Source organism: Lathamus discolor, chromosome 2 (genome assembly GCF_037157495.1).
Source record: "Lathamus discolor isolate bLatDis1 chromosome 2, bLatDis1.hap1, whole genome shotgun sequence".
In the NCBI taxonomy this organism is placed as follows: Eukaryota; Metazoa; Chordata; class Aves; order Psittaciformes; family Psittacidae; genus Lathamus; species Lathamus discolor.
Window position 1 is genome coordinate 10,870,411 of NC_088885.1, and position 19,502 is coordinate 10,889,912.

The 19,502-nt window shown below is 45.1% G+C and overlaps 2 protein-coding genes across 4 annotated transcripts in view; both read left to right on the plus strand.

Annotated features, from left to right (window-relative positions):
- Positions 1-1,187: 1,187 nt before the first annotated feature.
- The window catches only part of GLI3 (GLI family zinc finger 3), a 209,470-nt gene continuing 191,155 nt past the window's right edge, over positions 1,188-19,502 (plus strand). For 2 of the 3 annotated variants that reach the window (XM_065665708.1, XM_065665710.1), the window contains exons 1-2: positions 1,535-1,716; positions 15,945-16,107. In XM_065665708.1, coding sequence (XP_065521780.1) covers positions 15,984-16,107 — 124 coding nt within the window. In that variant the 5' untranslated portion in view covers positions 1,535-1,716; positions 15,945-15,983. Of the gene's footprint in view, positions 1,236-1,534; positions 1,717-15,944; positions 16,108-19,502 lie in introns of those variants that run through there. The other variant, XM_065665709.1, reaches the window with a different exon arrangement.
- LOC136007664 (collagen alpha-2(I) chain-like) lies at positions 1,715-3,647 on the plus strand. Its single transcript, XM_065665714.1, has 2 exons — positions 1,715-2,962; positions 3,125-3,647. The coding sequence occupies exons 1-2, from the start codon at positions 1,734-1,736 to the stop codon at positions 3,204-3,206; spliced, it is 1,311 nt and encodes a 436-aa protein (XP_065521786.1). The 5' UTR covers positions 1,715-1,733; the 3' UTR covers positions 3,207-3,647.

The window sequence follows — 19,502 nt, forward strand, 5'->3', positions numbered from 1 at the left end:
CTTTGGAGAGAGCATGCCTGGGATGTCCATAAAGTCTAGGCACCTCTCCAAAGCTACCACTTTGCACTCAAAGATTCCCAGGTGAAAAAAACCACCAGTGAGTCTGAGGCAATTTGGGTTGAAGTGGCCTTTGAGTCAGATAAGATTGCCTTCTATTTGTGCCTAAAACCCCTCACGCACTGAGTTACCCCAAATCACAAACAGCTGCAGTTTTGTTGTGTAATAAAATGGACATTTTCAATGGCACGACTAATGGAAGCATTACAAAACGCACAGCATCAACGGCCAGTCTTTCATTTCCATCAGCAGACATGCCTTTCTTCAAGAACCACTGATTTTTGTGGGACTTCTCAAATGCTCAGGGTAGCCTGAGCTTAGGTACCTTGCTAAATCATCTACATGGGTAACAAATCTTTGCTTGGTTCTGCGGTGAGCCAGGGTATGAACAAAGGTGCATGTGAAGTACTTGACATTGTGATGGCAACAACTTAAATACTGCCCTTTTCCCAAGAGCCAGCCCCACATTTTGACCTGATGGAAAACGCTTGTGGTAACGTTCATTTATGGTTTCTCAGACTTCTTTTTTATTATCAGGGGAGCAATCTGCGGGACTAGAAAAAAGGCAAGGTGTCTCGTCAGGATGTATCACTTCCCGAAGGATGGACATATTGGAACAAGTTTTGGCATCCTGGTTCCTGCTGTTTCCGAGCCGTACGGGTGTGCGCTGCTGCGGGAGCCCCGCTCGTAAGGGAGGATGGGGATGAGGAGCAGGGATGGAGCCCGGTTGTGCAGGGTGGTGGCCGGAGGAGCCGGGCAGGGTGCTGGGGAGGCTGTCCGGGGGCTGGGACGGGAGGAGCCGTCGGAGGCACGGCCGGCAGCCTTCCCCTCGCCCCGGTGCTTGCCTTTTTTTCCACGAAAGCGCTGTTTTCCAGCGTCACATGGCTTAGGTGAAACTTTCCTTGAAGTCCGTCGGTGGAGTCAGCCACAGCAAACGCGAACGCAGCAGCCGCAGCACGCACCGAAAACCCCTCGGAGGGCACGTCCGTCCCCCCCCCCCCCCCCGATTTGTTTTGGGGGCGGGGGGAAGCGGGGTCCAACGCAGCGGTGCGCGGAAAAGCGGGGCTGCTCTGGAGGATGGAGCGGGCGAGGAGGAGGAGGAGGAGGAGAGGCAGCGGGAGGAAGCGCGCCCCGAGCCGCTCCGGGGGGGCGGCCGTGGCCCCGCGCTGCTGCCGGCGGTGGGCGGGGTGTCGCCGCCCTCGGGCCGGGCCGGGCCGGGGGGATGGCGGGGAGGAGGAGGAGGAGGAGGAGGAAGGGGGCGCGGGGTGTCATGCCGAGAGCGCGCCTCGCAGCCCGCCAGGCCGCGGCCCGACCCGCACCCCGGGGCGCAGCCCGCCCTGCCCCGGCAGCCGGCCCCGCTTCCCGCAGGGCCCGCGCAGCAGCCAGCCGCGTCCCGACAGCGCGGAGGGAAGGGGGAGTGGGGAAAAGAGAGCGGAGCCTAAAGGAAGGGGAGGGAGGGGGGAAAGTTTAGCGGAGGGTGTTTGACTCGGGAGTTATCCCTAAAGAGCCTTTCCCCTGCTCTGATCCAGAGGGCAGCGCTGGGAGGAGGAGGAGGAGGGGCGGCGACGAGGAGCCCTGCAACATCTGTAAAACTTGGAGGAGGCGGCGGAGAGGAGCGTGCGGGAGCGAGGGAAGCAGAAGGGACAACTTTTCCGACACGTGAGTATCTCGGCGCGATGTGTTTATTCCCCTCCTTCGCTGCCTGCGCCGAGCCAAAACAATGCCGGGCGGCGGGGCCGGGACGGGGCGGAGGGGTGCCCCCTTCCCTCCGGTGCCAGGCGGGCGACTTGGGGATGTTCTTTTCTCTTTGCTCCCCGTCTTCTTCTTGTTGTTTCCCTCCTTCCCCCCCGCTCTTTTTGTGGAACCAAATCAGAAATGTCAGTCAAGTGCTGGTGAGTCAGACGGGATCAGATTACAAGATCACTGGAACTGATGTCGGATCCGCACTCACTCGCACACACAAACCCCCCCAACACGGAGGCAGAGGCGCGGGCAGGCAGAAAACAACCACCACCGATCCCCCTGTCTGCCGCCCCTGCCCCGACCGTGCGTCCCGTAACCCCCCCTCCCTCCCCGTGCCCCCTCCCCGGAGCCGGCCCCGCTATCCTCGGTGGCGGGGGAGCGGCCGTCGCCCATGGGCAGCGCGGGGGCTCGGCGGCAGCGGCGGCAGGTACGTACCCACTTGGGCGAGAAGTTCTTTGTTCCCCGGGCTCTGCTCCGGGCCACTTTCTCGTCGTTCTCCCGAGCGCTCCTTCCCCGCTCCCGGCCCCCCTCCCGCTTCCCTAACTTTGGAGGCGGGGGTGAGGGGAGCGAGGTGTCTAACCCCCAAAATGGCTGTCAGGCAGCGCGGGAGCGGAGGGTGCGGGCAGCGCCGGGCGCAACCCGCGCTCGGACCGGGGCCGGGCCGCGCCGCCCGCGCTCTTCTCCGCACCGTTCCCCGTTCTCCGAGCAGCCCGTCCCGGGCAGCGCTCGCTCGGCCGTGGGGCGGCCGGCCGGCCGCAAACTTTGCCGGGGGGAAGGCGGGCGGAGCGGGGCAGAAGGCGCTGTCACATGTGGCGGGGCTGAGGGGCGGCCGTGGTGCCCCCCGCGCCGCAGCGGCGGCTCGCGGAGGGGAAGGGCACAGCCGGGTCCCGGCCGGGCTGCGCTGCGGGCTTCCCGCGCCTTTTTGTGTGCCGCGCCTCGCCGCTGGCACCGGCTCAAAGCTGCGGAGCCCGGCCCGGGCTGGGGCGGGGGGCGGCGGCGGCCCCCCGGGGGGAGCCCCGCGTTCACCGCGCAACTTCGAAGGCTCGCAGGGGAGCGGCCCCGCCGCCGTTGAGTTCCCCCGTAAGGTCCGGGTGCTGACACAAGCCCCGCGCCCCTCCGCCGCTGCCCACTCCCAGAGCCTCGCACCACGTGGAGAGAAAAGGTAAAGGGGGCCCCCCCTGCCCCGTCCCCCTCGCCATCACCCCCCCCAATTGTGTGTTTTAACCCTGTGGTGCTTAGTTTTGAGCGGGTCCTGTGGCCACGGTGACCGTGGCCTTCTGCCAGTCCGTATGCAGATGTATTTATGTAAAACGCTTTCTCGCAGCTCCTTGCCAGCTGTTCCACATTTTCCAGCTGCCACTTCAGTTTGGGATGATGGACTGTACGGATCTCAAAGAGCCTTGTAGCCCAAGGTACGGGTAGCTGGCCGTTTGATACACAGGGTCACGTTTGAGAGGCTGCTTCACTAAAGGAGCATTAGGTAGCAGCCCCCAGCAAACCCCCCATCCCCGTCGCGCCTCTGCTACTTCCCGCTTCATTCCAAGGCTCAATAAACGTGATGGGATGTTTCTAAGCTCCAGCGTGCAGACTTCTTTCCTTTTGTGCGGGCCACAGGAAAAACTTGGAAGCGAAATTTTTCAGGGCCCTGGAGATAACGTGGCTGATTGAATCAACAAGCGTTTTTAAGCAGGCGCGCCTGGCCCTCTTTCTGCGCCCGGTGTAAGGATCCGCTCTGAAACCGTTTTAAGTCGGTGGGGCAGTGAGCAATCACGAAGTTTCGCTGTGTTGCAACATTGTTTTTTGATGTGGTGTTAAGCGAGATCAGGGATTGAAGTCCGCGAGAACTGGCTTTAAGTAGTTTGAGTATTTGTGCGATTGCATTGTAATTTGGAAAGGTGCCTCACTGATTGATTCCTATAATTATTTCATTTAGGTCCTTTATTAAAAATTAATAATGATCTGACAGTTTCTTAATTACATATGTCATGATTATTTTGAAGGAAGACGGATGCAGTGTTGTAAAGAAACATGAAAATGTGAAAAGCTCCGTGTCCGCACTGCTGTGTTTCAGCTGAGGAAATATAGATTAAAAGTAATGGTGAATGAGTTCAGCAATGTAAACTGTGTGCAGCCTCCTGAGAGCTTGTTTATATAATGAAGGTTTGGGTTTAACTAGCTAGTATGTAAATACTTTCCGTTTGGTGGATAGCCCAATTGTAGAAACATAAATAATAGTAACTATGAGAGAAGGCTATTTTAAGGGGGAGGATTATTTCTTTAAAAGCAGGATTATGTGATTTTGAATGAGTAAGAAGAATGAGTAAGAAGAGGACTCCCTCAGCGTATATATATCCTTTTAAGCAGCAGTGGTAGTAAAACTATGGCTTAAGGTGCCTGAATGAATGCGCTCTTGCATTCTGATAAGTGCACATGGTTTTCTGTAGGACATGCTGTTTTCCAAAGCATTTCTGTGGAAGTACTATGAAACAAAGACATCACCTGCATTTTCCTGCTTGAGTGGAGTAACGTTTTTGGCTTGAGAACGCGTGCAGTGGCCAAGACAGCCTTTACTGCTGTAAGCAATCTTGAGCTGTGAAAGATGGTGTTGTGCCTTTTCAAAGACAAAAACATTTTGTAACTAAGAAATTAAAAGTATCTATGGTTATAAATCATTTCTGTTTATTTTGGAATCCCTGTTAGAGAAAGCAAAATGCTCAAGTTTTGAGATACCATAATTTGTTCATCTTGCAGATGACTTAATTTTTTAACGAGATAAATGTGTGCATTTGATAATGACCCATAAAAGTTCCAGTTACACTTCCTGCCTCGTTTTTGGGAAGGCTGTTCCATTACCTGCACTCTGTAGCATGTTTGAATTTCATTCTGCCTGCTCCAGGGAAGGAATTGCGTATTTTTGTGTTGCAGAGTGTTAGTGAAAAGTTATTCATCTTTGCCTGATAAATAAGGAATCTGATGGTTGTTAAAGCAGGATTTATTTGGAGTTATGGAAGGAAGCATTTTAATGATCAGTGTTGCACGCACTCAGCTGTATGGAGACAGTAATGTGCAAAGAAAAAGCAGACTTGAAGGAAAAGTGAATCAACGAGTCATGAAATCCTCAGGAAAACCTTAGTAATGGAATGTTAATGCTTTTAGGCTATAGTAGATTACCTTAAAAGTCAGGCTTTTCTGCTTTATGCAATTGTTGTAAATCCCTAGCTGAAGAATACTTTGAAGAAGGCTTTAGTTTTTCTGGCACTCACGTTCTGTAGTCATTCCGATTGTTTTGGAAGATTCAGGAAATTTTCTGCCAACTTGCAGTTAGGCAATTAAAATGCTAAAATGGCTACAGAGGAAGCTTTTTATTCAACAAAAGGTTCAGCTGTAATAATGATTTCAAGTTGTCTTTTAACCGTAGGTTTTATAGACGGCCTCCCTTTAGACTTTGTCATTTTTATAAGGGAATTGATTTGTTATACTTTAAAATCAAATAAAATGAGACAGAATAAACAAAAATAGGGCATGGGTGCTGCTGCAAACTTCTCAAGTTCTTTCAGTGCATTTTTCATCTTTACTTTTATTTGATAGGTCTGTGAAATAGAGCTGTAGACTGGCAGACTTTAAATGAAATTTCACACTTTGATGATTTTTTTTAAAACTTTGATATATTGACAGCAAAAGGAGCTGCAAAGCTTTTATATAACTTGAGCAGTAACGCCAAGCAGCAGTCAAACGTCTCTATGCATTTGTGTTTAACTGCAGAAGAAAAACATGTCCATGGGCAGTAGAGGGTTCTTATCAACTCCCTAATCCCAGATCCCAGCAAACCTTGAGGGCATGCCTCAGATCTTGCTGAAATCATTGTAGACTCTCACAGTTTGCAGATTAAATATGCTATGTGTTCCTGGCTCCAACAACAGTTTTATGAGCTCACTAAGCTTCCTGTTTTAAGATCCTTTTCTGAAGTTTTTAGGAGCTGCTAAAGGCGATGCTGTCTATGGCAAGTGGTACTTGTTAATTTAGAGACACTTCAGGTATTTCATTCTGTCTGTAAAAATAGCCAAAAAGGCCATTTTCAAATTGGAAGTCGAGGTGCATTGAAAAAAAAAAAAAAAAAGAGCTCCTTTAAAGAGGGATTCTGTTGTTTTAATGTGTTTGTCAGTACACAAGGTTGCAAAGTTTACACAAGGCTTGATTTGTTTTATGGGGGCTTGACTTTGACTGGGCTCTTTAAAACCAGACTTTTTCAGTTGTAATTCTAAGCACAATGCAGCTTTTAGTACATAATTTCTGAGCCTCTTTTAACCAGTTGTATTTGTAGCAGCTCATTAAACATACCTTTGAAGTTCTCATTCTCCTTTAAGTGTCAAAGAAGGGAAAATCTATTCTGCCAAGGGTGAATTTCAGTGAATCAGGTAGTTAACCCTGGGATTTGTTGACCCTTCTGAAGGAGTGGTGTTTGCACCTCAAATTCTGGCTCCTGTCTTCTTTTCTAGCTACTCAGTAGTTAACTCTTACAGTTTATTCAGTGTAATCGTGTTTATGTATTCGGTGTAATAGTTTTAATTAAAAAGGAAAATGCTTATTGTCCAACAACATGTGTCATGGTATTCCCGAGAGAACTTGAGCCAATTTTGTGCTTAAAGGTTATTCAGTGAATGAAATTTTGAAAGCCCATTTGTCAAGGTACTGCAAGGTTTCTGTTAGTTTTCAATCCCCAAATTCATTGTCTGCATGGCCCAGTCATTAGTCAGCAGTGTATTAGTGCTGCCTCCAGGCAATGCTGCCCAGCACTTCTTCACACCATTATAGCTCTAAAAGTGTACTCTGCCGACTTGTAGAATTACTGCTCTGATTTCCGCTTGGCTGGGTTTGAGGTAAGTCCCCTCCCTACCTTCCAGCTCTCTCTAATCCCTGCTTTCTTTCAAGGCTGCTTTCTGCAGAGATTTAGGGGAAAAAAACTTTCTTAAAAGATTGTGCTGGCATCATACTGTGGTTTTGTTGTGGTGTACGCTCTACATATAAAATGTACCTGCATTACCTTGAAAGTGTATTAAATTGGCTGCTGATCTGAAGAGTTGGTTTCTCCCTCTTTAAGAACAAAACAAGAAACAAGACAATACATTGATCTTAAAAATGCCTGCAAGATTATTTAGATTGCAACAAGGGGCAAACTAATTGGGGTAGAATGCGTTTGTCTCTGAATAGTTGCTAGGTGTCAGAACTGATAATATCAGAACCCACTACCAAGAGATCTGATTTGAATAATTTCCTTAGCTGAAGAATGTCAACTTATTTTTTGCACCTATTACCAAGACAATCTGGGGTGGTTTTTTTTAATGATGCTCAAAATGTTGCTGTATTTTTTGATACCTGATATTTAGGTCAGACCTGAAAGACCCAACTAACCTTTTGGTGTTTTAGATCTGAGCCTCCCCCAACTATATTTGCTGCTTCGTGCGATACTCTGTTTTCTTTACATACAAATCTGTTAATGTCAAGAAAACCAACTGCGTGTGAAGAATACTTCATCCAGCTGCCGAGAGAATGAAGCCTTCATTAGATAAGATGTATGAGTACCTGAAACCGAATAGTCAGAAACACAGATCAAGTTAGTGTCACTTCAGTACAACGTCTGCAGCTCTGAACTGTGTATATTAAAATGAAATCCTAGCACTACCGATTCTTAACTAACAGGACGTGGTTTGGTGTTCTTCCCTTCACTGTGGATGTTTTTTTCTGGGAAAAGAAGGCAGCTGTGTACTTCTGTGATTACCCTGTTTGAACAGGGATAGTGGATTGGGAAGTAATTTATACTGCAGAGTTCAGGGTTGTGCTGTTGTATTTTGTCAAGTTACAAAACCATGAAGGAATCATGATGCAGTTTTACTGCTACTACGAGATAGGTGTAAAACCTAAAGTAAACTGTAAAAGCTGAAGATAAAGTTTTATAAAGTACCTTTCACACTTGAAATTCTTCCTGGGTATATGGAGCTTTCCTAGCTCTTTTACATGTTAAAACATCTGTGTTGGGTTAGAACGTGAAATTCTGGATGATGGCGTCCCTTAACCTGAGAGTATGCTGAGGAGATAAACCAGGAGTGGGACTGCTGATCAAAACATGGCACTTTCAGAAACATTCTACTAGATTCCTTTAATCTTGTTTTAAAATGTTAATTGTAAAAAATGGAATACAGCCTTTTCTTCTTTCATTTGCATATCATAAGTTGGAAACACTACGCACTAGATGTATATTAAAGATGTTCTTCCTTGAGCTCAGTTCCTGTATAGATTGACATTGATATATAGGCGTAGTTTTGATTCTAAGGAAACTTTCATCTTTTGGGACTGATGAGATAAAGCACAAAGTGTGCAGAAAGTGGTCATGCCATTGGAATTCGCGTTTAGCTCCGGTGCTCTAAATTCGAGTATTTCAGCATTTTTCCATGGCGGTTGTAGTGACTTCTTATTTGATGAAGTAAATAAATCGTGATGCAAAGCACACCCATTCCATGTGTTTGAAATTTGCTTTACCAAGCTGTTGGTCCGCAAACTGGCAAGGAGGGAAAGAAGAAAACATCCTGTATCATCACCAGAAGTGTTCTAGCGCTAATAAGAGTGTCAACGGAGGAAGTCATAGTGTTTTGTTGTCGACACAGCAGGTCTTGCTGGTTGTCCTCTCTGTGTATTCCTGGCCTTTCAGATCTTGAGCGTATGAATGTACTAATTCGGGTTACAAAAACTAAGTGTAGGCTTGTAGGGAAGTTTGAAGTGTCACCACTCATTTCAACCTAGTGCTGCAAACAGTAAAGTCCATGGGAGATTCCCCCCTTCCCTCCTCCCCATGCTAATGCTTTTACAGCTAATCTTACTTTGGCATAATTATTAGAGTTTTCCTGCTGCAGACTTTGAAGCACAAGGACATGTAGGATTGCAGAACAAGCAGGAACAGAGCTTACTCTGAATTTTCTAGCAATTTTAGGCAGGGTAATTGGCAGGAGTTCTAATTTCTTAAGGGTAAGTGCATTACCGGTTTTAAACCCACCCCCCTCCCCAAACACATTTAAGCATTTGGAGACTTGAAAAATATTTGTCACTTTCTGTTTTTTTTTTTAAGAACTAATCTTTGTTCTTTCCATTGTCTGTATGTAGATAGTTTATAAGAGAGTCAAAATGAGGAATAAAGAAACCCAAGCCCCTGTGATTACAATAACAAATGCTTAGACAGGAGAGTTAATGACCTGGTTTGTTTGTTTGGTGTTGGTTGTGGGTTTTCTCCTTAATTTATTTTAAAGTTCCATTACTTTCTGTGAAGACTCTTGGATAATGAATGGATTATGAATTTTTACCTGAGAGGAGACATCATACCTGAAATGTAAGGCCACTAAGACGTGTTGTAAGTTCTGGCTTGTATCCCTCAGCAGTGTGTTGCATATACCCAACCAACTTCTGTCATGGGTGGACTGGTTGGATATGGATGGTTTGACCTGAATCCTTCAGCATTTTTATCCATTAAACTCTGTTTAGTGGGTAAGGAACTATGAATCACTTCTTTCCTGGCGGAAAGCTGTTTTATTTAGATACAGAGTTTAATCTGTTGAAGTAATAGTAAAAACATTTAATTGGGGTTATGCTTAACAGCTTTCTAAATCCCGTAACAAAAGTAGAGATAATCTACTTGTAAGAGTATGTGGGTGATGTGTGTTAAAACCTACTGAGGTGCTGCCTCAGTAGCAAGTGCCACTTACTGATCCTGCTCTCTGTGTGTGTTTTAAATATTTTCAGAACTTTTGGTAATCCCATTTATCTGCAGCAGAAAGATGTAAGCAAATGTAATTCCTCTGGAGCCGCGCGGTTGTTACACTTGATCAGTAGTTCAGTGTATGCCATAGAAGAGTTTCTCACTTAGGATCTTAATCACGAGGATGCTAATAGCACTGCTTTGCCTAGCTGATTGCCTTTGTGTTTGTGATCCTGCATTATTGTTGCCACAAGCTATTTAACCTATCAGGAACAGATCAGATCATCATTAACCAGGCTTTAGGTCTAGTTGTTTTTCGTTCTTTGTGGGGGTGGGGGGAAGAAATCAAAGGAATGGAACACAGGAAAAGACCGCAGATAGTAATGAATTTGGAAAGATTATATTAATACATGTGGTGCCCTATAACTTGGGGTATTTTTTAATTTCAAGCAACAAATCCACATATCTGATTCTGTTGGGTTTGTGCTGCTATTTTTTGTTTCTTCTTTTCTTTCTAATTTTACTTCGCATTTCAAAACAGATTTAGAAGAAGTATGCAGTTAGCCACTGATGCATTTATAGATCATGCATATAATTTAAACAGAAGGATCATGAAGTACAAGATACCTTTTTCCCCCAGCTTATTAGTGATTTGTTGTGGTTTTATGTATAGTGGATATGAGACGATTATTTGTGCTATTTATATGGGTCTTAGTGTGACCAGCTGTCTCAACAGGGAAGAATCTGAACAAAATTTGCCCAGGGGTTGTTAATGGGGGATTGCAGACATCAGGTCTAGCTTACAAAGAACTGAGGAAAGAGAGAACGACTTAAAAGTTGTCTAGGGTTCAGGTTAGACTGTTCTAAAACTGGTGACATGAACCAAGAGGTTAATGTAACGACTGGAAGATACTTCTTAAAATGTGTATTTTCCAACGTGTGCTGTCAGGGGTAACTTTGTCAGTGCGGCTTTGCCAGCAGGTTTGATGGGAAGCGATGCTGAAATCTAGGTGGGTTTTGGAAGTTAAATGTACCCGCATCAAGTCTGTATAAATCAGTGTGAAATAGCTTCCATATAATAGCGTAAGATTGTCTCATGTAAATTTTGCATTTGAATGTATCTGAACAAGATGCCTTTTTTTATCCTTAAATAATCCCAAGGAACGGTGTAACCGCTTTTGATAAAATTGATAAAGGGTCCTTTATGGTTGAGAGAGACTGTAATTTCCTGATTGTTCTTCATGCCTCCCCTTGTGGTTTTCACTTTCATACAGTTGTGCTGTTCAAGATGTATTGTATCCCCAAAGACTGCTTCCAGTAGTGTGGATCAAAGCAGTACCTGTGAGCACCCTAACTACCCAGAGTAATTTCTGAGAAATTAAACATGCTATGTTTGCTTGCACGCTGATTGGGGCACTCTGGTTGCTGATAGCAATCAGTATGAACTTCCCTACTGCTGATGTAATGATGATGAATGCTGTGACACTGCTATTTCAGACAGCTCTTCTCAGCGGATGCAAACCACTTGTTAATGAATTGGATACAACTACAGCAGCATCGAATGAAACAGGGAAAGGGGCTTTTAGGTTTGTTTTTTTTTTAAATTCAACACATTCAAATATATCCCCTCAAACCCTCCCCCCCCACACCCCAACCCCCCAAACCCAACAAAATAACCAAACCAAATAAAGGCAGAAAAAGGTTCAAGTTTGCAGGAAACATAAACCAGTCTAACATGCAAATTGAGGGTTTGAGGCGGTGTTTCCTGGCCAAGCACTTAGGCAAGTAGTCTTCTTGAAGTCAGTGAGCCTGTTCCCTATGAATAAAGATTTGCGTGATCTGGTCTTTGAAACTAATGTATGCAATATAAATGCACTGATTTTAAAAGTCTGGTAATTCAGAAAGGAGGAGCACAGACCTGAAGATTCTTGGGGTATCAAAGTGTACGGAAAGGGTCACGTTTCCTGCTCTTTCAGGGAGAGGGTTGCGCCACTGTTCTCAGTGAGTTGGCACTGTGAGTACATGAAGAAAAAGATGGCTTTTTTCCCTCCTCAGTATATGAATACGATTATTTTTACTACCATGAGCACAATTTTATGACCAGCATACATAAGGACCAGGAATTACATAATTTAAAATGGCTTGAGAGATTCTTTTTGTTTGAAACACATCCCTAACATATTGTCATTTGTTGACATTCCTTTCAGAGGAGGCAGTTTTCCTCATTTAACTACTTCATTCCAGTAGCGTGTTCCTAAAATTCCTCCAATGTCATAGGCAATTGGGAAAAAGTTTACATTTATGATTTGAAAAGGAGAGACACACCTGCAGGCAGGTTGCTGTTTTGAGAGGGATTAGGTTTAAAATGGGGATCTGGAATTAATTGTGCAGTGGGTTCAGGCTTTAGGGAAATTACAAAAGGTTCAAGCGTGGTTGAATGGGAAAAAGCCATGAATGTTTGCTTTCAGGAAGGAATGTTTATCCCCCTATTTACCTATGAAGGTTCAGGCTTTAGCCCATATACTGTTATAGCATTTTCTTGCCATTCATACGCACATGGAGATGCTGGATAGCCAACAGAAGCTAGCTTTCTGGTTTCTTGAAAGCAGAACTCCCTGCTGCAGAATAGATCCATATTGTCTCAGGCCTGGGGCAGGAACAGGGAAGTCACTGACCCACACGCTGGGCAGAGCCGTGTACACGATAATACAAACCACCTTGTGTTTTAATGTGAAGATGATGTCAGGCTGGCTGGTTTTCAGAATGCTTTTTGATAGGCATTAGCAGCCGGTGGAAAGAAGTCTTCATACAAGAAATCTGGAGAGGGGCTTTTACAAGGGATGCAGTGGCAGGACAAGGGGAATGGCTTTAACCTGACAAAGGGGAGATTGAGATTAGACATTAGGCAGAAGCTCTTCCCTGTGAGGGTGCTGAGGCGCTGGCACAGGGTGCCCAGAGAAGCTGTGGCTGCTCCATCCCTGGCAGTGTTCAAGGCCAGGTTGGACGGGGCTTGGAGCAAGCTGCTCCAGTGGAAGGTGTCCCTGCCTGTGGCAGGGTTGGAATTGGATGAGCTTTAAGGTCCCTTCCAACTGAAACCAGTCTGGGATTCTAGAAGATGTGTTTGATTTGTGTTTGTGTTTTCAACTTGGGCTTCCACTTGTCTTCAGGAGAGAAAAACGTTTGTGGGTCACCATGTTGATCACCATTTGACTGCTTCCCTATCCAGCATGCTTGGCAAAACATATCAAAACACATACCTCGGGTTACTAGTCCTGCCATCTCTCCTGGCTTTCCTTACTTTCCTTGCCATGCATACCACCATCTGTCTAAATAGGGCACTGGAGTGTAACTGGGGCTGCTGGAATTCTCTCAGACGCCTTTGCCACACGTGCATGTGGGTTGGGAGCGGAGGAAGGAAGGCACAGGAGGAAGCGTCTGCAGGGCTGCTGCCTCGTGCCGTGAGGTGAGAGCTGAATAAGAAAGTTCACTCTTGCAGTGTTCCCTCTTCCATGCTGCTGTGAATAAAAGCAGCCTTCTGGGTGTAAACTAAGCAGACATGAACCAGAGCAGATACCAAGAGCAGATGTTTATATTAGCTCGTGGCCAATTCTGCAATTTTATGATCAAAAATTCACTTTAAGCACTACTTTAGGTCTCTGGTCTGTGCCATTGTCCACACAAGGTAGCGTAAACCAGGAACGTGATAGGGAGCGGTGGGAAATGTGGAACGATGTCTGCTGGTTTTCCTTACATTAAAGACAAAAAGCCCCAAAGCACCAGAAACATCTCATTGGTAGCCTGCTGGGGAAAGAAGAAAATAGCAGAGAATGGGTGGATGCCAGTCTGAGCCAGCTCTTGAATCTCAGATTAAAGCTGTGTTAGCTCCTTACAGTACCTTCATTATCTTCTTTTCTGAGCAGTGGTAGGATCAGATTGTCTGGGAGGTCGTGTCCTGCCACGGTGGAAAAGGGAAGGACGTGAAGATAAGTGAGGTCCTTGCTCATAGCTGTACAGACCTCTGTGTGGCAGGAGGCCTGGGGCTGCTGTAGATACCTGTTGTCAGGTGCATGATCTTCGCCCAAATCCATGGCAGAGTTCATGGAAATCCAGTTTCATGCCACTCCAGTGGCCTGTGAAATGGGGACAGAGTACGTGGCTTCTTCATTTCTAGCTGAGTAGGGAGCATAATTGTTTCTTTTCATGGCTTACAGCTAGAAGAAACAGGCTTGTGAACTGAGGGCAGGAGAAGATGGGGGACAAGTTCTGCAGCTTCCTCTTCCAAGCTCTCGAAGTCAAACTCTTTGATGTAAGTGGAGATGCTGCCTGATGTATAGCAGCCTTAGAAGGCAAAACAAGAAAAAACCACAGCTGAAAATGCATAGCTTTTTAAAGTCCTTCAGAGACAGCACAGAAAGTTACTCCTTTTAATGTTAAATAACTCAAAGGAGGGTAATCAGAGCACAGGAGTACACTGTAGGACTCACTCATGCAGTGCCTGGAGGCTGGATAGAGGCAGATGTTGGTGCTTATGTGGCCAGGGCTGTACGGAGCATGTTGGTATCAGTATGGGGTCAGCAGCTTGGCAGCAGTGCCACCTTCCCCCCAGTTTCTGCTGTTGCAAGGAGCTGAGAAGCCTGATGCACGCGACAACTGAGGATGCTCTTGCGTGCAACGTGCAAGGGAAAAGGGGGAGAGAGCATCTGAGAAATTTGGAAAGGTGCTGCTTATTGCAAAGCTCATGTGAGACTTCTCAATGAGGTCTGTGCATTGCTGGGTACAAATGAGTGCTGCAGGAAGCTGAGTATTAGACTTCTCCAGCTTCCTGTTTGAAGACACCTGACATTCCCCTTCATGTTCTGCTAGGAAGTCGTTTCACAGATGACAGTGATGTTTGTAGCACTTTCAGAGGCACGTCTTGAAAGTACTCTTAGAAGTACTCTGCCATGGCTTTGTTATTGCTGGGTTTAGCAAGAAAGAAACTGAAGGGAAGAAAAATACCTCTCCAAAGGTAGAGAGGTAAAAATGCCTCTCTCACTGACTGGTAGGTCAGTGGCAGAGTCTCTGGTATCGAGTCCAATTCTGTGGCTGACCCGCCTGGTTAAATAGTGATTCATCTAGTGATTGGGCTCTTCTTTGGTCCCTACTGTATAACAGTGAGGCTTTGGACTGCTTTATTGTGCTATTAAAAAGAGCTCTTCCTAGGGAGGTGAGATTGGGAAGGTTTCCTAGACAGCTGTGTTTGTGAAGAATTGGCTTTGTAGCGTGTTTTGGGGTTGGTTTGTTTGGTTGGGTTGTTTCTTGGTTTCGTCCTGTCCAAACTGGGGAAACAGGTTGCTAATGTAATTACGCTTCAGTAGAGTTTACTTTGTGGCTTGTTTTGAAGCCTTTGGTTATTTATTTCATTAAAATGTTGTTCTAAAACAGTGCGACTTCCTTCCGTCCCAGACCCCTGGAGCTAATGACTGCAGTGCTGCTTGGAGCTGAAAACATTCTCTTTATTTAATATCCTTAAATGAATATTTATTTAATATCCTATGTTGTTGCATAGGATCGTGTTCAAACTAGCAAAGTACCTAAGTACATTGGTCCTAAGCATGGTGCGTGCTGAATATTTAGGGCTTGTGTAAAGCTTACTTCGCTTGCTTGGTGTGCGTCAAGTTAAGCTGCAGACCAGTGCTTGGAGATGCCTCTGTTCTTTGCAGCCTGCGGTCCTGGAGCCTGGTGTGGATGCACTGTTCCCCGTCTGGAAGCTCGTGGGCTTCTGGGGCTTACATTGGGAATGTAAAAGCTTTGAGATTAAGGAGAAGTGATCTGTGGGAATAAAATGAATGGAGCACTGGAGATGACACTGAGAAAGCCAGGGAAAAACAGAGAAACCAGGCACACACCTCTGCAGGGTTTTCCATTTTCAGCATTTTCATGCAAAAGAAAGTGATCTCGTTGTCTGCCACTACCAATAGTATTTGCCTTTCCCTGTGGTTTTCAGGGTGTTGCTCCAATGCACTTCTGTTTGAGTTAGATTTCTGAACAAACAAAGAGAGAGATGTTTACACGAGTAGGACAAGGTGTAGAGATAGACAGGATAATTCTTGCTGCAGTGTGTTCAGATAGCGTGAATGTTGAAATTTAAATATTTGGCTTCTATAGTCAACATGAAGGGCTGTCTTGATTCCTTTTGCGTTGTTCTGAAGTGCTCTGGACATAGGAACAAAACAGTGGCTTTTTCCCCCTGGATCCATTAGGAATTTATGCATGCAAACATGATTGGATGGGCATTCAGAAATGGTTTGTGGACTGCTAATTCAGTTGGGCTGCAGACTCTTCTGCAGGTGAGAGGTGTGAGGGCTTTTGGGCTAAGCTTTCAGATGGTATTTAAAGTATACAACTCGCTTGTTTCATTCAGGTATTAGTACAAGGAGAGCTGAAGTAATGAGAAGTCATCATGGAGGCGCAGTCCCATAGCTCTGCCACAACGGAGAAGAAAAAAGTGGAGAATTCCATCGTGAAATGCTCCAGTCGAACAGATGTCAGTGAGAAAGCTGTTGCCTCCAGCACAACTTCCAATGGTGAGTAACAGCAGGGATTTACTAGCAGCCAAACCTACAGTAATTTTATGTTCACTGCATTCCTTGTGAATTGAGCATTTGCACCTGGATCAGTGTTTGTTCTAAGGAAAGGCTGATGAAAATGAACAAGGGGGGGTGGCGGTGGTGGAAAGTGGTAGGATACAATAAGGCCTGTTCTGGCATCGGGCATAGTCTTTTTCTTCCAGATGTTCTAATTTGAGATGTAAATGTGCTAAGTTATTTATTATAGGAAGTTCCTGTTTTTGGCGTTTTGGAAATTGTCTTGATTAGCCTGGCAGGGCTTGGGAGTGCTTTGCATTTGGCCGTTGAAATCTCTTACACTACTTAGATAATTAGTTATTACAAAAGAGACAGAAGTAGCTCTGTCAACAGTAATGGCAAGGGGTTTTTTTCTTCTCTTCTTTTGCAAATAAACTTGTTCCTTGCAAAGGGCTGCCCTCCCTTCCCCCCCCCCCCCCCCCCCCCCAAGCTCTTTAATGGCCAGGGACATGCTGTCATGCTAAAAGTGTGTCCTCCTGTGAATTCACTTCAAAGTTGTGAATGTACAGCTTGTAGGTTTGAAAACTGGGGTAGTTTGCTTAATTCTCCCCAGAGATTACCTCACTTGATGATTTTACATATTCTCTGCCTCCTTGAGAGTGTGTAATCCCAGCCCAGGCCCTTTCATTGTTCAGTGTAAGAGGGCTGTGTGCACTGGTCCCTACTAATGCGAAATTCCCTTTGCATTAGGAAAGAAAACTGCTTGAAAAGGGTTGGGCGCAGTTCAGACCTGTGGATTGTGGATATAGCTGCAGATAACTGTTGTTAACAGAAAACTTGTTTTTTTGCAAAGCAATCTAATAGTGGCTAAAAATGGAAGATGTCTTTATGCATATTTTGGAGTCCTAGCGTATTCCTGGCAAAACATTTTCTGCTCACCCTTTATTCTTCCATCGTGCTCACTCATCTGGGCTTGTGGTCCAGGTCAGGTTCTCACACTGATATCTTGAACAGAGGTTTCTGCTTTCATGAAGAAACATTTATCTCCCACTAGACTAAAGCAGAAAATACATGAATCCTTCAGCCATACTAGAGGGGAATCTCTGTGGGTCAGTAAAAATTAGATGGTGCATGTCCCAGTATCCTTCTGTGTGACTGGACTTCAGATTCAAAGCAAACTCGGCACCTGCTGACCTGCTAGTTGGAGTTGATCCCCATGAGAAACTCTTGAGCAGCTATGGAAAAAGTTGCATCAGTTTTCTTAAGGCATATGAAACTGGATCCTCAGCTGGTGTAAGTCAGCACAGATCCGTTGCTGTCAATAGAATTACAGTGGTTTGCATTAGCTGAAGAGCTCCCCATGGTATTTTTTTTTTTTGGTAACAGGATTTTCCACATTGGCCCCACTTTTCAAACAGATGCACGCTTTAATAAACGTGGATTCTTTGATGTGTGAGGGGTGTGTACTCAAACTGGATATTGGCACATACCTCTGACTGCTTGGGCTAGTTTTAACGTTATTGTTAAATATTTAGATAGGGCTAAAGTTAAAGCCTTCAAGGTATTTTGGTTAATTCACATGTCCATTTACCCTGTGGTCAGGTAATTTTCTCACTCTATTCTACCTATCAGCTTTAATGGTAGTATTAGTTCTTAATGCCCTGCTTCATCTAGGTGGTGTATTACTGTATGTTAGAAGCATCAAACTCCCAAGAACCGGAATGATACTAGGTGCAATGAATAACTAGAAGTTTTTGTCACTGGAATTGTCTTCTATTAACAGAATAGGATGTTAATGTACTACACATCCTGGGGCCCGAGGCTTCCTTTGGTTAAGGTGATGACAGTTACCTTTGTTTTCAGTGGGTAATGATTGGTCTTGTTAGTCTTTGTATTTAGGGACGTCACCAGGATCACCAAGGTTTGTATTTCTAATCTACCTTCACGTATAACCAAGCAACCAACTTTCTGGAGATACAGGGTTAAAAAATTCCATTCCTTCCTGCATATGAAAAATGTCCTCCATGGAGCATGTACCAAAACAAATACTAATACCAAAACTTCAGAACTTAAACCCGAGTTTTACTGTTGCCCATGTGATTGTCATGATAATGAATTTTGGTTGCAAGGACCAATTTGCATGAAAGTTGGGCTCTCATGGCAGTTGCATCTTTTGTTCTTTAATGCTGGAATGAGTATTACTGTGGGAGCATCATCAGTTGATACAAGACACCACTCCTACAAAACATGCAGCTTTTGTTGATTCAGTGCTGAGGGCTGCGGTAAGGTTAAATGGTTGTGATTTGCATTTGAATGCTCTTGTTAAACAAGGTAAGGTACCCTAAAAAATAACGGAAAGACAGAATGATCCTTGCTGGTTTTGTCAGAAGGCTGCTGTCATCGCAGAGCAACATCTGCCTATCATACCAGTGTCACTTCATAAGCATGACTAATATCAGTGCTTCTCTTGATCTGGACAACATGTTAATTGGCAAAGTTTGCCAGGAAATGTGTGCTTGAGTGACAGCTGTCTGAGGTGTGATGTAGAAGCTGGTATTTTCTCAGTTAGCTCTACTGTCTTCTGGAGGAGTCAGAGCTTGGATCAGAAATAGATTGAAAGCTGTTAGTTACGGGGTCTATGAGAAGCTATTAATCATGAAGAAACAAAGAAACTGCCATTGTTTCAACAGCTTCCAAAACACACCCTGTAGCAGAACCTATATTAAGATGAATATTGAGCGTGCAAAACTTTTCAATCATATGATGTGCAAGCTGGTTATTGAAGAGCCTGATGTAAACGTGGGTGCAAGGGAAAGAAAGTGGGAAAGATGACTGGGGAGGGCAGCTCGTGTGTTAACCCTTACTACACAGTGCAAGTCAATGAGGCCGAGACTTCAGGGTGCCCCTTGGAAAGGTACCAGCTGTCCCATAGACTGAAATAATAAGCATGGGCTGCAGTTCTGCCGAGTTCCTGCCATTACTTACATACAAACAAGATTTCTGTTGCACTCACCAAACTGACTCTATTGCTGAGATGCTTGCACTGTGTTAGATAACGGTTTTCTCTCCAGCATTTCCATTATAAACCCCTCATTTCAGGGATTTATAATTAAGCCCTTAAAACGTGCTCCAGGCTGAAACATGTGGGGAAGGTCTTGGTGCTGGAGCAAATAAAAACCTGTTTTAAAATACATGTGATAAAAAAGTGGAAGACAAACTGAAGAATCCTGATTTGTAGTAAGTAATAAAACCCTTTGGTGCAGTTTGATCCCCAGTGGGACTTTGTAACTTGGGACCACTCTGGCTTTGTTTTCAGTTAATTTTTACAGACTTTTGATTTTGTTCTGTTTTGTGTATCCCAACCAAAGTGCACACAGTTCACTAAGATACATTTC

Excerpts from the sequence above, each read along its gene's own strand:
- LOC136007664 (XM_065665714.1), top strand. The coding sequence starts at position 1,734 with ATGTGTTTATTCCCCTCCTTCGCTGCCTGCGCCGAGCCAAAACAATGC. Across the intron at positions 2,963-3,124 it reads GCACCACGTGGAGAGAAAAG|CTCCTTGCCAGCTGTTCCAC; the intron begins GTAAAGGGGGCC and ends GCTTTCTCGCAG.